This window comes from Penicillium hispanicum (genome assembly GCF_028827665.1).
Source record: "Penicillium hispanicum strain IBT 35686 chromosome Unknown utg000003l_segment0_segment0, whole genome shotgun sequence".
NCBI classification, from domain to species: Eukaryota; Fungi; Ascomycota; class Eurotiomycetes; order Eurotiales; family Aspergillaceae; genus Penicillium; species Penicillium hispanicum.
Window position 1 is genome coordinate 1,207,648 of NW_026623195.1, and position 13,044 is coordinate 1,220,691.

General features: G+C 52.8%; 6 protein-coding genes across 6 annotated transcripts; 3 read left to right on the plus strand and 3 right to left on the minus strand.

Annotated features, from left to right (window-relative positions):
• Nucleotides 1–629: 629 nt before the first annotated feature.
• N7459_002856 (uncharacterized protein) lies at nt 630–1,199 on the minus strand (the record flags this gene model as incomplete). Its single annotated transcript, XM_056942041.1, has 1 exon — nt 630–1,199. The coding sequence occupies one exon, from the start codon at nt 1,197–1,199 to the stop codon at nt 630–632; it is 570 nt and encodes a 189-aa protein (XP_056801924.1).
• A 1,132-nt stretch (nt 1,200–2,331) lies between these two features.
• N7459_002857 (uncharacterized protein) lies at nt 2,332–3,173 on the plus strand (the record flags this gene model as incomplete). The annotated part of the gene is made up of 2 exons (XM_056942042.1): nt 2,332–2,590; nt 2,650–3,173. 2 exons carry the CDS (start codon nt 2,332–2,334, stop codon nt 3,171–3,173), a joined length of 783 nt encoding a protein of 260 aa, XP_056801925.1.
• A 331-nt stretch (nt 3,174–3,504) lies between these two features.
• On the plus strand, nt 3,505–4,929 carry N7459_002858 (putative sister chromatid cohesion protein Dcc1; the record flags this gene model as incomplete). The annotated part of the gene is made up of 3 exons (XM_056942043.1): nt 3,505–3,623; nt 3,767–4,521; nt 4,601–4,929. The coding sequence occupies 3 exons, from the start codon at nt 3,505–3,507 to the stop codon at nt 4,927–4,929; spliced, it is 1,203 nt and encodes a 400-aa protein (XP_056801926.1).
• A 150-nt stretch (nt 4,930–5,079) lies between these two features.
• Nucleotides 5,080–6,246, minus strand: N7459_002859 (uncharacterized protein; the record flags this gene model as incomplete). Its single annotated transcript, XM_056942044.1, has 1 exon — nt 5,080–6,246. The coding sequence occupies one exon, from the start codon at nt 6,244–6,246 to the stop codon at nt 5,080–5,082; it is 1,167 nt and encodes a 388-aa protein (XP_056801927.1).
• Nucleotides 6,247–8,924: 2,678 nt separating this feature from the next.
• On the minus strand, nt 8,925–9,791 carry N7459_002860 (putative mitotic spindle checkpoint protein (Mad2B); the record flags this gene model as incomplete). The annotated part of the gene is made up of 1 exon (XM_056942045.1): nt 8,925–9,791. The coding sequence occupies one exon, from the start codon at nt 9,789–9,791 to the stop codon at nt 8,925–8,927; it is 867 nt and encodes a 288-aa protein (XP_056801928.1).
• Nucleotides 9,792–11,142: 1,351 nt separating this feature from the next.
• On the plus strand, nt 11,143–11,616 carry N7459_002861 (uncharacterized protein; the record flags this gene model as incomplete). Its single annotated transcript, XM_056942046.1, has 1 exon — nt 11,143–11,616. The coding sequence occupies one exon, from the start codon at nt 11,143–11,145 to the stop codon at nt 11,614–11,616; it is 474 nt and encodes a 157-aa protein (XP_056801929.1).
• Nucleotides 11,617–13,044: the final 1,428 nt, after the last annotated feature.

Genomic DNA, 13,044 nt, shown 5'->3' on the forward strand with positions numbered 1-13,044 from the left:
TTATGTTGAACAATTGGTCACTGGCCGCTGTGTTTCATATTTAGGTGGCTTTGCTAATAGTGAAAGTTGGGAGTCAACATATATGAATGTAATACTCCTACAATATTTTCTCTTCACTTTACGGGAGTTGTCTTAGCTAACTAGTTAGTTAAACAAAGGGGCTGACCGCATTTCCTACCAACAAGCCTTGAACACCTACATCACAGTAGGATAGAATTCATACCTAGGTAGAAAGAAGGGCTTCGTGGGATTTGTAGTAGTGGGTCTCGTGGCAGGAACGAGGTCGAAACCGCCCAGGAGGGACTAGGCAAAGCTCGCATGGTATACTACAAATATGAGCAATGAAAACAATACCTAGGTATCAGGGCTGTCCTGGAGCTTATGTAATGGAAATAGACCACATGTTTCAGTCATGTTGTCAAGCCTGTCTACTCTCCCTAACAGAGAGAGGGCTGTCTCGCGATCCTATGTTATATATGCTGCAAAGGTGGGTCGGTCCTAAGAAGTCTCATTAATACTCCATATTTGATGGACATTATCGCCTTATTCATACCAAATGTATGTCCGCCGGCGACTCAGGATGATATACCGGGGCCAAGGAGGATGCAAACGTCCCAAGTTATGGATCTCTATACAAATTCAAATTCCACACCTTCCATCTCCAACGTAATGGGGCCTCCACTCGCTGGTTCCAACGGAGCTGCCGTCCCCGGTGGTGCCATCACATCCTCCTTCTTCCCAAACCACCACCAACCAATTTGGCGATCCCTCTTTATGCCGAGCCGATATCGATGTCCAGACTGGAATAGTGGCGAATCCTCCGCACCGTTTCGAAGAGAGAATTTTCTCTTAAACTCAACCGGTATCATCGGGTCCAGAGTGACAAAATACTGGTCATCGCGACCGCCCAATTCGCGACTAACGCCCGATCTTTTAGGGCCCTTGGTATAGTTTATGACTAAGGGGGTGGACTCAACGTCCTGTATTGTAATATCGTGACAGGTGAAGTCACTGCGAAACAGGCCAAGACGCAGATTGAAGATTGTGGTCAGAGTGAAGATGGTAATGGGTTCTGGGTAGTGTGAGATCACGGTGAGGGTGATTGTCGGTGGGGGCTGAGAATCGGCGGAGAATTTCGCTGGTGTGATAGTCGCGGTCATGGATATCGACGGGGGTGCCTCTGGAAGATCTGTGGACATTTTGCCGTTGGTAGATTGAGTTGCTTAAAGGGGGGTAATCGGAGAGAAGAGTGAAGAGTGATCAGTGATTGTTCAAGAGCAACTATACCCAAGTCGGGCAAAAAAAGACCCTTTCCAATGCCGTTGTGGATCCCGGACCCGAGTTACATACATACACTATATAGGTATATATTACTATTATTCTTATATATGCAATACTCAGAGTTAACCTTGAAATCTACCCTCAGCCTCGGGACGACCACCCGTTGATCGACCTCAACCAGGGGTCGCAGGTCTCGAAAGCACTCCCCTTCCCCAGTTAGCTTTCGCCCGGTGCTTTTCTTGAGAACATCCACCGATCTGTATGTATCTACCCTGCGGCCCCCCTGTAGGGGCCAGAATGAGAAGGGGGCCATTAGCTCAAGTTTCGAGTCGGATGGACTAATACCTCAGAGTAACTGTATACAGGCTCCGTATCCACCCGCGTAAATAATGTGTACTGACGGCCTTTGGCCACTTTACCTCAGCGAGACTACCGTTGCAGCCTTGAAGCCTTTGCACTTGCCATGTTCGAGAGCAGGACGGTGAGTGTCGGTTACCACTGTAAATCAAACTCCAGCCTAAGCAGGAATATTAACACCCCCTCTAAGAAGGTGAGCAGTTTAACTCGGCGGTGGGCTTTTCTTCTCACATATCACCGGCGCAGCTCCAATTCCCTTGTCGAAATTAGTGCGCCTTTGCACGACTGCACACAATCTCTTACAGGTGTGAGCGGTCCACCAAAACAATACTGGTGGAAATGCCGGATTCGAGCCCGGGAGACTGACAGCTGCTTAGAAGTCTTACTACTGCGTACTGTAATTTGGTGTTTCAGCTGCATATACCTAGACATATCAGTATACTGTGAAAAATATGTGGAGCGTGCCACGGCGCTAACTCCCTCCAATACTGGATTATATGTACTGTTGGCCCCAGTGGAAACGGTCCGTCCGGTCTCCCAGTACGAAATGAATATAGTATAGCGCTGTCGACTCAGCATCACGATCCAGGTTGGCTTACGGGGGCCTTCATACGCCCATAAAGGGGCTGAGCTCCCCGTAGCAGCTTTCAAGCTGATCGCCACGCCTTGCTCGGTTTCTCCCGAGAGCTCAACATGAGCATCACGCTTCTCCTGTCCATATTTTTTGCAGTCTTCGCGCTAGCGATCCCTGCGCACTTGAGGGCAGGTCTGATTGCAAAACGCGACCAGCCGCAGATAATCAACGGATACAATGAGGACGAGATCACCCAGCTCCATGATGCGTTTGATGACGCCATGACGCTGGCAAGAACTATGCAGACCACACCTGCCGAGATCTTGGACCCAATCTTCCAGAAGTATTTTGCTTTAAGCGACAAAGCGACAGTCCTCCGTTAGTTCTGTCCCCGCTGGGGGAGTATATTGGCTCCAGATCACTGACCATGTAGACAGAGGTCTTCGAAAATATTACGGGCAGTGATCAGAACTTCGATAATGGGAATCCTCTTTTGGGTCACATCAGAATTGTCGAGGACTATCTTGAGGATGGGGACCAAGTCTGTGAAGGCGATGACGATTGGGGGGAACTACGTCTCTGGGAGACCGACTACCCTAATATGGTGGTCTGCCCGCCTGCATTTGGACATGGTGGGATCAACAAAGGCTACGATGGGGTCGCGGCGGTTACTTGTGCAAGCATTGGAAACTCGATGTCATGGAGGATGGAAACACTCGGGTCATTTGAGATCCATGAATTCACGCATTTCGAGAAGTTGGTGGTGCCGCCCTTGCCAGAGGAGACCAGTGATGATTACTATGGGATTCTCGGCGCCAGGAAGGCAGGACGTGATGGTAAATGTCTTGAAGTGGCGGATTGTTTCATGTGGGTTGCGATTGAGGTGTATTGGACGGTCAATTGTGCCCGAACCTTTGCGGATCCTGCGCCGGATGCAGATACCGACCCCATCGGGTGCTAGACCCTTCATGGAATTGAAGAAATTGGTCGCTTTGGGAGATCCAGGTATACTGTCACGATTGCATGGAGATCGACCTGGGAGAAGGGGGAGATCTAAAAAGTGTACATGTATCGATTATAACATCACTATCATCATGAAACTAACTACCTGGGTAGTTTACTAACTACTAAGCAAGAGGTAAGCTTGGAAGCTTCCAACCTTGGAAAAGGTCGAGAGTTGTCCAGCTCGATGAAGGAGCGCGTTCCGGAGAGGGCGCGGTCCGTCACGTCCTACCCAATTTCTCTCCACCAACTTCGTCCTCCACAGCCCGAGCACTCTTGCCCTGGTCCTCATGGCGACTCAGGACTCGCGAAGCATTCTCTTCACACATGCACAGGCCCAGCAAGGATTTCGGCTGCTAGAACTACCCCCAGATCTAGAGAAATTGCTGTCCTCCAAGGATGCGCCCATGTACGCCCGCCACGTCCCTACTCCATCTCACAGCAATTGAAGCCGACAACCCTGGATCTCTGTTGGATTCCGGGCTGGCCCGCAATTTCCGTGTTCTCATATCATGTTCATGGGAGACGCTAATACGAAAAATCACGTACCAGACTGGAGCTCAAGTCGCCCTCCGCCGCTCTCGCCCTCGCAGTGACTGACCCTTCCGCCCAAGAATATGTCAACTTATGCACCCCGACCGAAACGTATCGCATCCGCCAAGTCCAGTCGTCCAATTCCCTCCACATCCTCCGGCCCAGCCTGGGCCATATCTCACGCGCTGATATCAAAGTCGTTGAAGAAGAGGCCGGAGAAAGCGGCGCGTTGAACCTTCCCGACGAGGCGGTGACCTCGATTGCGAAATGCGGCTCGACACTGGAGCTGCACATCCCACCAGGTGGCTTCTCCGCTGTTCCATTCCTGGAGAAGAGTCTGCGTCTGTATGATCGACGAGGCGGCGACGACGATGGCGATGTCGTCATGGACGAGTCTTCCCGCACGCAGGCAAGTATAGGCCTTGCTGAGACGAGAAAATGGAGGGATCGGGTGTGTGCGGATATTCCTGTGTCGGCAGCACAGTGCGAGATGGGCTGGACGGAGTTGTGTGCGTTTGTGGACGGAGACTCGGAGTTGGCGTGCTGGAGACCCTCGGCGCGGATGCGGTTGAATGTGTGGAAGCGTTTGGTGGAGGGTGCGCTCTTGCAGGGTATCGATCTGGAGAAGCAATTCCTCGTGGGGGATCTGTGGAAGTCAGTCCTAGATGACGACGATGCCTCGGAGCCGCCGTTTCCACGGGCCCTTCTTGAGGCTGTGGTGAGAAGACTATGCGAATCAGATCAGCGGCCTGTACTAGCGGACGAGATAAAGTGTGAGTCCTGCGGGCTGGGGCGTTTCTGTCTTGACTTCACATGGAAGTGTTAAGCTAACCTTGGATCTTATTCAAACAGGGGCAAGCTTCGACAAAAACGAGTGCACACAATGGGTTGGCGAGACGTATCTGGCTGCCATGGCACCCACGGCATCGTCTGCCATTGGACGAAGCGATTTCCTGCGAGCCTGGAAGGACTGCCTCCCAGAATCCTGGAGAGACGATGCTGCACTGTCAAAACTACCGGAGGGTGCCTACAAGAGCGCAGATCCTACGACCATCTGTTTTGTCGAAGCCTCGCAACGACAGCAGACCACCAAGGCGGCGATGGCTGGACCAGCTGCGGCCACCAAAGCTAAAACTACTCGGAACTGGCATGAATTGCTCAAAGGCCAAAAGCGCCAGTGATTGCAAGCTGCCAAGGCTCTGCAACACTCATGAATGGATTGGCCCAATATTTGACACCGGGCACCTCTAAAAACAACATGATCACATCTGCCGCCCAATGGGAAAAATTCCAAAGAAGCAAATCCCGAAATGAGATTGACTAGGCATCGATCAGCACCAGGTGTACTTCTCATTCAAAAACCACTCCACACCCTGGCCCAATCCTTGTTCAGCGCCAGTCCATCGGAGACTGGAAATGCTGCTCTTCTCACGATGCACAAGCTGGGCCTCTGGGTCCAACAAAGCGACAGCCTGCTGCAGCAACGGGGTCGGGTTCCAGAACTCAACCTTGTTCATGTTCCAATCGCGAGCTTCACGTTGGGCCCGTCGTAGGATGCCAGCCATGGCTTGGATCAAGACTTGTTCCGCCTCTGGTGACTGCGGGTCATCGTACACCCATCGCAGGATATAGAGCACGTTATCTTCGGGAGTCTCGCCAAAATTCCGGTTCCACGCGCAGTACACGCAAGCTTCATCGTTCCCAGCTCCCTTGGTCACTGGCGGAGAGCGGTGCGCGTATAGACTTTCCACGAAGAACTCTTCACGCGCCCAATGCCACACATAATGGTCATAATCCGGAATGATAGCCACCTTGGCGCCGGGCGACTGCTTCGAAGCCTCGCACAGCTGTTCCCGCAACTTGTTTAAGACGGCGTCATTGCACATGAAGGTCCGAACATCCTGGGCGACCAACCCCCTCGTCTGATCCTTGGCTGCGCCGTTCGTCCCCTCATCTCTGGCAAGCGGCAGCAACGACATGTGCGACGACAGGAACGGCTGCCACCCAAACTGCGCATAGAAGTTCTTCCCAATGTCCGAGAACAATATTGTGAACAATGACCTGCCCCGCGACTCCTCTTCCATCTGCCAAGTATCGAGCTTGCTGCTTAGCTCTTCCAGCATGCGCTTTGCGTAGCCCTGGCCCCGGAACTCAGGCCGGCAGTAGACGCTCCCGACGCCGTGTGTAGCCACATCTTCCAACGTGCCATCGTGTGCAAGCAGGGCTTTCTTGCGGTAGGACTCGCAGGAGCTGAAGATCGTGCGGCCCCCTGCGGGCTCGGCGCGGTCGACGAGGATCCAGCAGGTCAGCGCATCGCGCGTCAGGCGCTGGTCAAAGAGGTGGTTTTCGCGTGCAATGTACGTGTCGAGATCCAACGGGCCCTTCCACGCGACGCTGTTAAGCTTGATGGATTGGATGCGTTCCGCGGGGGTGGCGGGGACGAGGATCAGGTCTGGCGAGTCACCCGGTGGAAGGGAAGTGACGTTTGCGGCAATCATGGTGATTACGATTGGAGTGTCTGTGATAGAATAAAATGGGTATGAGGAATCAGTCAACCTGTCCCCGGTTTCCAATGTCCCCGCGCAACAGGTAGCAGCGAGGAAAGCTCTGCAGGAGGAGGTCGTTTAGGGACGAAACCACACAGGACAATCCCTAGCAGAGCAAGCCAAACTCAGCGCTGGAAAGAGTCAATTCGCCCGGTTTTCAGGGGTATAAGTCCACCGTAGCGTAAAACAGAAAGCTCTGTCACCGAAGACAGGAAGAGACGACGAAACTCGGTGTTCCGCCTTGAGAATCCGGGGTGAAGTCAAAAGTGGATAACGCGCAGCTCCGCGGGAGCGGAATCCGACGGGCCTGATATAACGAGAGGTGGGAGCCTGAAGGGGGCTGGCTGGGTGACACCAGCCAATTCCGGTGTCCGTAACTTCCTCCCCCGCTTCCCATCGTGATCCGGCCTATATAGTTTCTCTTTGTCAACCGGGCCGAGGGCAAGCGACGGCAAGCGGGCGCGATAAGCTCGTTCCCCCCGGCTGCACCTGCCGTTGACGTAAGATGGGGGGGGGGGGGGGTCAGGTGCCCGAAGGGCATGGCTTGGTCCAGTGAACGTGTGTGGGGGATGTGAAGTCATTGGAGAAGGGATGTTGGACATGGCATGGATCAAGTATATTTCCAGGGTGTGTCTCTAGGGGAGGGGGTGGGTGTGTGGTGATGTTGCAGAGTGATGAGCGGAGAGAATCCCAGGCGATGCGGGGATATAGTCTCGTGCTTGGAACAGTGCTCCCCTCGGTAGATATAAGGGGATTTTTTTTGATTAACCTAGTCCATTCACTGCAGCGGATCGTAACTTGTGATCTTAGATCTATGATCTATATGATCAAGCACGGATCCTCTATCCGCATGGCCTATACGAGTCAAAAGGGCCTGCCATTTCCCATGGGCTGTCGTCGATGAATCATCGGGAGATATCATCCTGTCTAGACAAAGCTGGATCGAGCGTACCCCTCCAAGAGAGACCAGTCGGGTCCTCCGAGCAGCTCTGTGTCTGTGCCCGCTCATGTTCTCGCTACGGACGATCATACTATACCAATGAGTTCTGTGTCCCTGTCGCTAGACGAGGTCAGACGTCTCTCGGGTCGTCTCTTCTGATGATTGGTAAAGGTACAAGGGACGAAACTTGACGTGGACACATGCGAAGTAGTGGTCATATCCAAGAAGATTGCACGGTTAGCTGCTGATCCGCCCTGGTGCGGAAAAGAATGGATTTATCCAGCGATTCCTCGCCTAAGCCCGATCTCTGCCGTATATAGAGACGGGTTTCTCTGTCATCATTGAAGCTTGAAGCTTAAGCTATCCCATAGATCTGGAGTATCTGTTGGCCCAAGTCAAAGCCACTATCAACAAATAGTCGAGATCAGTAGAAAGGGATAGAATGATCTCCGGTGGCAAGTTCACGAGTGCGATTATCGATGACTTGCTCATAGTGAGGCGCTCTGGCTGACTTTTCTTGGTCGGCTTTTGCACTCGTAATGCTCCCATGGAGAAAGCATTGGGATTGGCATTTGGACAGTAGGTGAGGTGGTGACTAGTTGACGAAGGGAAGCTACAGGGATTCATATCCCGTGCACATCCAGAATTCCGGCGCGACTCCAATGTGCCGAGGTCAACGTGAGGTTTGAGATCGATTCGGTCCTAACATGGGCCGATTTGCCTTGCAATTGAATAGAAGCATTGATCCTTCAAGTTCGTACATTACTTATACTGCATATTGGACAGGCTATCTCATTTACAATCATCTCCAGACACATTCATCATCAGCCGAAGCCAGAGGCTTCTAAGACCATACAACATGACAGGCAAAATGATAGGAATCATGACGCAAAAGAAGATTGAAAGAAAGAAAAAGAAACAGAGAGAAAAAAAAAATGCAAAGCATAAAAAAATGCAAAGCATGATAACATAACGATCAGCACTTGAGTTGCAAATCTTTGCTTGGGGAAGGGCATTCACCGCGTGAGCAGAGGACGGGTCAAGGAACGCAAGAGCAATGATGTGGAGAGCACCACGAGACGGCATTGAGAACTAGTTGCTAGATAATTGGATCGGCTAGGAAAAGGAGAAAGGAGAATCATGTAGTTGAGAATTCCAACAAGAGACGAAATGAAATACATAAAAAGGAGATGGTATGAAATGGGAAAAGGAAAAACAAATAAAGGCCAGACCGCAGCACAAAAAGATCAGCGAGGAGAGTCAAAACCCAGGGATCAGCACAAGGAGATGCAAGAGATGAAAATTCAGAGCCAGAAGGGGAAAAAACGAAGAGAAAGAGGGGAAATAGGAGAAGGAGTGTCGTGAACAGTCCAGGTCGAAGAGGACGAAAAGCAAAGTGGAAGGAGGAAAGAAGAGAAAAGAAAAAAGAGAACCAAAAAGGAAAGATATGAACCTGATCTATGTAAGTAAATGCCATGCGAGTCCCAAAATCGTCCGCTCCCCGTTTTATATATTTGCGCCACTTCCTTGCGGACGGCAATTCCTAATTTCCTCGTCCATCATGTATGTTCGATCATTGGTCACGCTAAATCAAGAATGAGACTGAGATGGGTGTGGACAAATAACAGAACGAACAACAAATTCCGGTAAGGCTGACAACAAATTTCCTTTTCCCCAAAAGAATTGTTGTTCAAGGTGGTTGCTCTGAATCCACCGGTTCGTTAAACTTCTGCCGCGCTTCTTCCACCCATAACTCCAACCGAAGCTCCCCGGCCTCCACACGTCGTACCGGTACCGTTTTGGCGCGGCCATTCGAGGCCCGAGGGGGTGGCGGCTGCTGCTGTTGCTGCTGTTCCTGCTGCTGTTGTTGGGATTCACCATTGCGCAATTTCGACACAGAAAACGGGGCGGTGCAGGATCGTAGATGCACCTTGCCGGGTTCGGCGACAATCCACGTCTGCTCTTCGTTGGTAGTGCCCGCAGGGGGCAGAGCATCCTCTCGCACTTCAATGCAGACGGTGAAGCTGAATTCGTCATCGCGTGGCAGCGGGGTCAGTCGCGCACAGGCGGACGCGAGGCGGGCCAGACAGGCCCGGAATTGTGACTCGAGGTCGACCGAGGTCGGCGCGGGGCCCCGGTCTGAGACGGGGGCACCTGGCCTGGATGAATCTTCATTTCTGTCTTCAAATGTGGTGTTCACTTCTCCGGCAGGGGCGCGGGGAAAGCCCGACAGATCGAAGGCATATCGTTCGAGGGGTTGGTTTGTGCGGAGAGATGAAATGATGATACTGACTGCGGTGATAGTGCCTCTCAAGATCTCTGTCCCGACTGCGATCGATGCATCGTTGATGTAGTCACACACCTTGGGGTGACGAGATTGTCGGACAGGATAGTTATACGCCCGCACGGGGAGGAAGGTCGCGCGCGGGTAGACGGAGCGCAAGAAAAGTATTTGGTGGACCGAGACGGTGAGGAAGTTGGTGAAGGAAGCCGCCAGAGCCGACTGATTGGTGGGCAGCGATCTGGTAGCAGGGACCGGGGCGGAGAAAGTGGTCATGGTGGTGGTACTACTGGTCTCACTGGCCATCGGCATTGCCGGCGAACGATCCGACGTCGTTTCCACGGTAAGGGTAATCTTGACGGAGTCTCGAAGAATCTGAATAGTGTTCCACCCTGAAGCTAATCATCGCTCTGCCTTTCTAAAATCATCGGTCAACGCCGGGATCCCGTGGTATGGTCTGGGTGTGCGATATCCAGAATTTTTTTGGGGCGGCCGCCGATAGTCGGTCAACGACCCGCTGGGTCGGGAGAATGTGCGACACGGCTGAGATGGCCGGGAAAGAGATCAGAAGGGACGAGAATCCCCAAGATCGATCGTAGGGAGGGTTGGTGGTGCTGGGGCGATCTTGGTTGAATGTGGGAGGGGAGAGGAGGGGGGTTTGATTGAAAGGGAAAACCGAGGACGTACGCTTGGGTGGACAGAACGATCAGATGCAAACCCTCAAAGCATGAGGAATAAAAAACGATAGAATCCTAAGCGCCGGTCCCAAAGTTGGAGAAAGAGAGTGGACACTTTTTTTGGAGGAATGATGTTCCTTTTTGGAGGGGAGGGGAGGAGGGGTGGGTTTCAAGCGAAAGCAAAGAGGGGTTTTTTATGGTGGAGGGTATCCAGGACAAAACACGAAGGGGTGATGGAAAGGGCCTGGACAGCCCGAAATTGGAGAGCACAGGGCGAGCCTCAGCAGAACAGGTCGGATGGCGATGAGGGTTGGGTCGCGATGTTTCCCGGCGAGAGGAAAAGCAGGAGTGGAAGGCGGCCGGTCAGTGAAAGTCACGGCGCCCGTCACGTGGTTGCGTCATGGGCTTCACCCTGCAGAAGTTCCCGCGGACTGCGCTACGTTGGAATCGGGTGGACGCTCTCTGTCTTTGCTTCGTGGCAAGTCGATCTGAATGGCGAGGAATTGCCAGGATGATCAAAGGTGAGTCTACTAGGGGCGCAGAAGGATCCCGGGGGCCGCAGTATGACTGTGTGCTGTCTGACTATACGACTACTATTTGGGGGGGGGGGGGGAGCGCACAGTGGTTTTTTTGGGGGGGTTTTTTGCCCTTTTTGCCTCTTTTTTCTCTAGTCTCCACTGGCATTGGTGAGAGTGGGTGGGATGGGCTCTAGCGGCGAGGGACGATCATCGCAGCCAAGCGAAAGGGGGGAAGGGAGGGGGGGAGAAAGACGAAAAGCGTAACCACTTGGGTACGGCTGTATAAGAGAAACCGAGAAAGAGAACCAGGGCCTAACCGTGGGAACGCAAGAACCAACGGGGTATAGCCGAGCAGAAAACCACCCGAATACCCATCTGGTGGGTAAGCTTATCTTCGCTAGCAAGGAGGAAAAAAGTCCGGTTCTAAAGAACATGGATCTTAATGCTATCTACGCACAAAGGTACTACACATATCCCATAATACTATTGATTAACTACACACTCGACACTCCTACAACTATACGGAACCGCCGCGTCGGAGAATTGCGTGTTGAATTCAATATTACCAGGCTGGTCTGTGTACAGCGCAGTATCGGGTACACCCCCCCGTACCACCGGGTACGCGCGCTTCCCTACACCGAGACCATCCTCCCAGTACTAAGCAGTATCCATGCATACTCCATACTCCGTACGAGGGACGTCTTTGATGATCTTCCCAGCTCTGACGGCAGTGGCGGCGGCGGGACAAGGGTGCGATTCCCCGGGGATCCTGGTACGCTTGTCCCGGCTGGAGCGGTATGGCACTATACCGCGATTATCAATCGTGCCCTTCCATCCGTTTCGACTCTTTCCGTGACTGTCACCGCCGCCACCAGCTACGAGACGATCTTCGCCTTGTCCCGGTGATCCTGGAGATCGAATGAGGGGGCACACGCCCTCATCCCTTTCTCGGGCGCGATTTCCGATGGCATCGTCCGGTCTCTGATCAATTCCATGACGAGCTTGGGTTTCTCTCCAAACCTCGACTCCGGTCTCACCAGCCGGGCAACGGATATAAACACTCCCGGGACCCTACACCGCACCGATCTGGTCGTGGATTTTGTCTCCCGGCTGACATTGAGTCAGTGGGCCTTTGGCTTCTTTCCGAACGATCACGATCGACCCAATGGGTCCCGGAGGTCGGTGTCAGGCAATGGAATAAAGCATCTCAGAGCGCGCCCTACGCTTGTCGATCTCTGACAGGAGGACCATGGTGCCTGAGGGGGTTGTTGCATTTGCGGCGATTGAATGCCCAATTGGCCTGCCCCAACTGCCCCGGTCCATGTACATATGTACATACCTAGCTTCTGACGTAGTGTAGATACCCTAGGCATACGACCCATGTGTATGGAAATTACCACCAGCCCTCCGGATTACCAGATGGGAGGGTGACGTGTTGGATAATTGACTAAGCCGCGCCAGCGATGGGAATCATCATAGAAAGATCCCTGAGAATAGTTAATAGAGACTGGCTTTTTTTTAGGCTCGCAGCAGCCGTTCCATTGGAGGCATCTGTATGGCTGCTCTGGCAAACAAGCTACACTGGCCAGCGCCAAAATCCCCCCAATGCGATTGGGTGGCGTCGAGATAACAAAGTAGTCTAAAGCTATCCCGTTACCGAGCCTTCCTCAATCCCTGTCGGAGCTGTTCTCGGTGCTGCAGGCCGCCGTGGAAGGATACAGCAAGGATTCCACGTTGAGCCCAATCCCTCCATCGACGTTGTCGGCTCCAGGACTGAAAATTGGGTCCTGCCGTCCCGTCGCCATTGTCCACTGCTCACCGTAGATCCTTTGACGATGCGCTTACTGCTTACTCTCTCTCGGATGTGGTCCTTGCAGCTCTGGCACTTCGCCTTGGAGTCTGCCAACGACGGGGACCGGTATCGTCCGGGACTGATGTTCAAGAATCATTCATGAATCGGTATGAGCATAGGGAAGCAGATGGTTATTCGAAGGACCGGTGGGGTGATCCCTAAGGGGAAAAGTGTTGACTGATGTCGGTACTTCTGCCATTGACTTGATGATTGCTCTATCTACTGACGGTTTACACTGAGGAAGCCAGGGAGCTCCCAGGCCATCGATGGGGCTCAGCTCAAATAGCACACGAAGCAAAATAAGAGATGCCAGTCCATAAGCCCTTGTTGATTCTTTTCTTTCTCCCATCTAGAAGAATCCCCACCGCGTACCAACAAACCCCAGACTGGATGATTGACCGCCTCTGCCCCTCCCGCCTCTCCTTATCGCCGCGCGCGTGCAAACTTATTGATCCCACTCCTCCTTGCGCGACGCAGTGGCT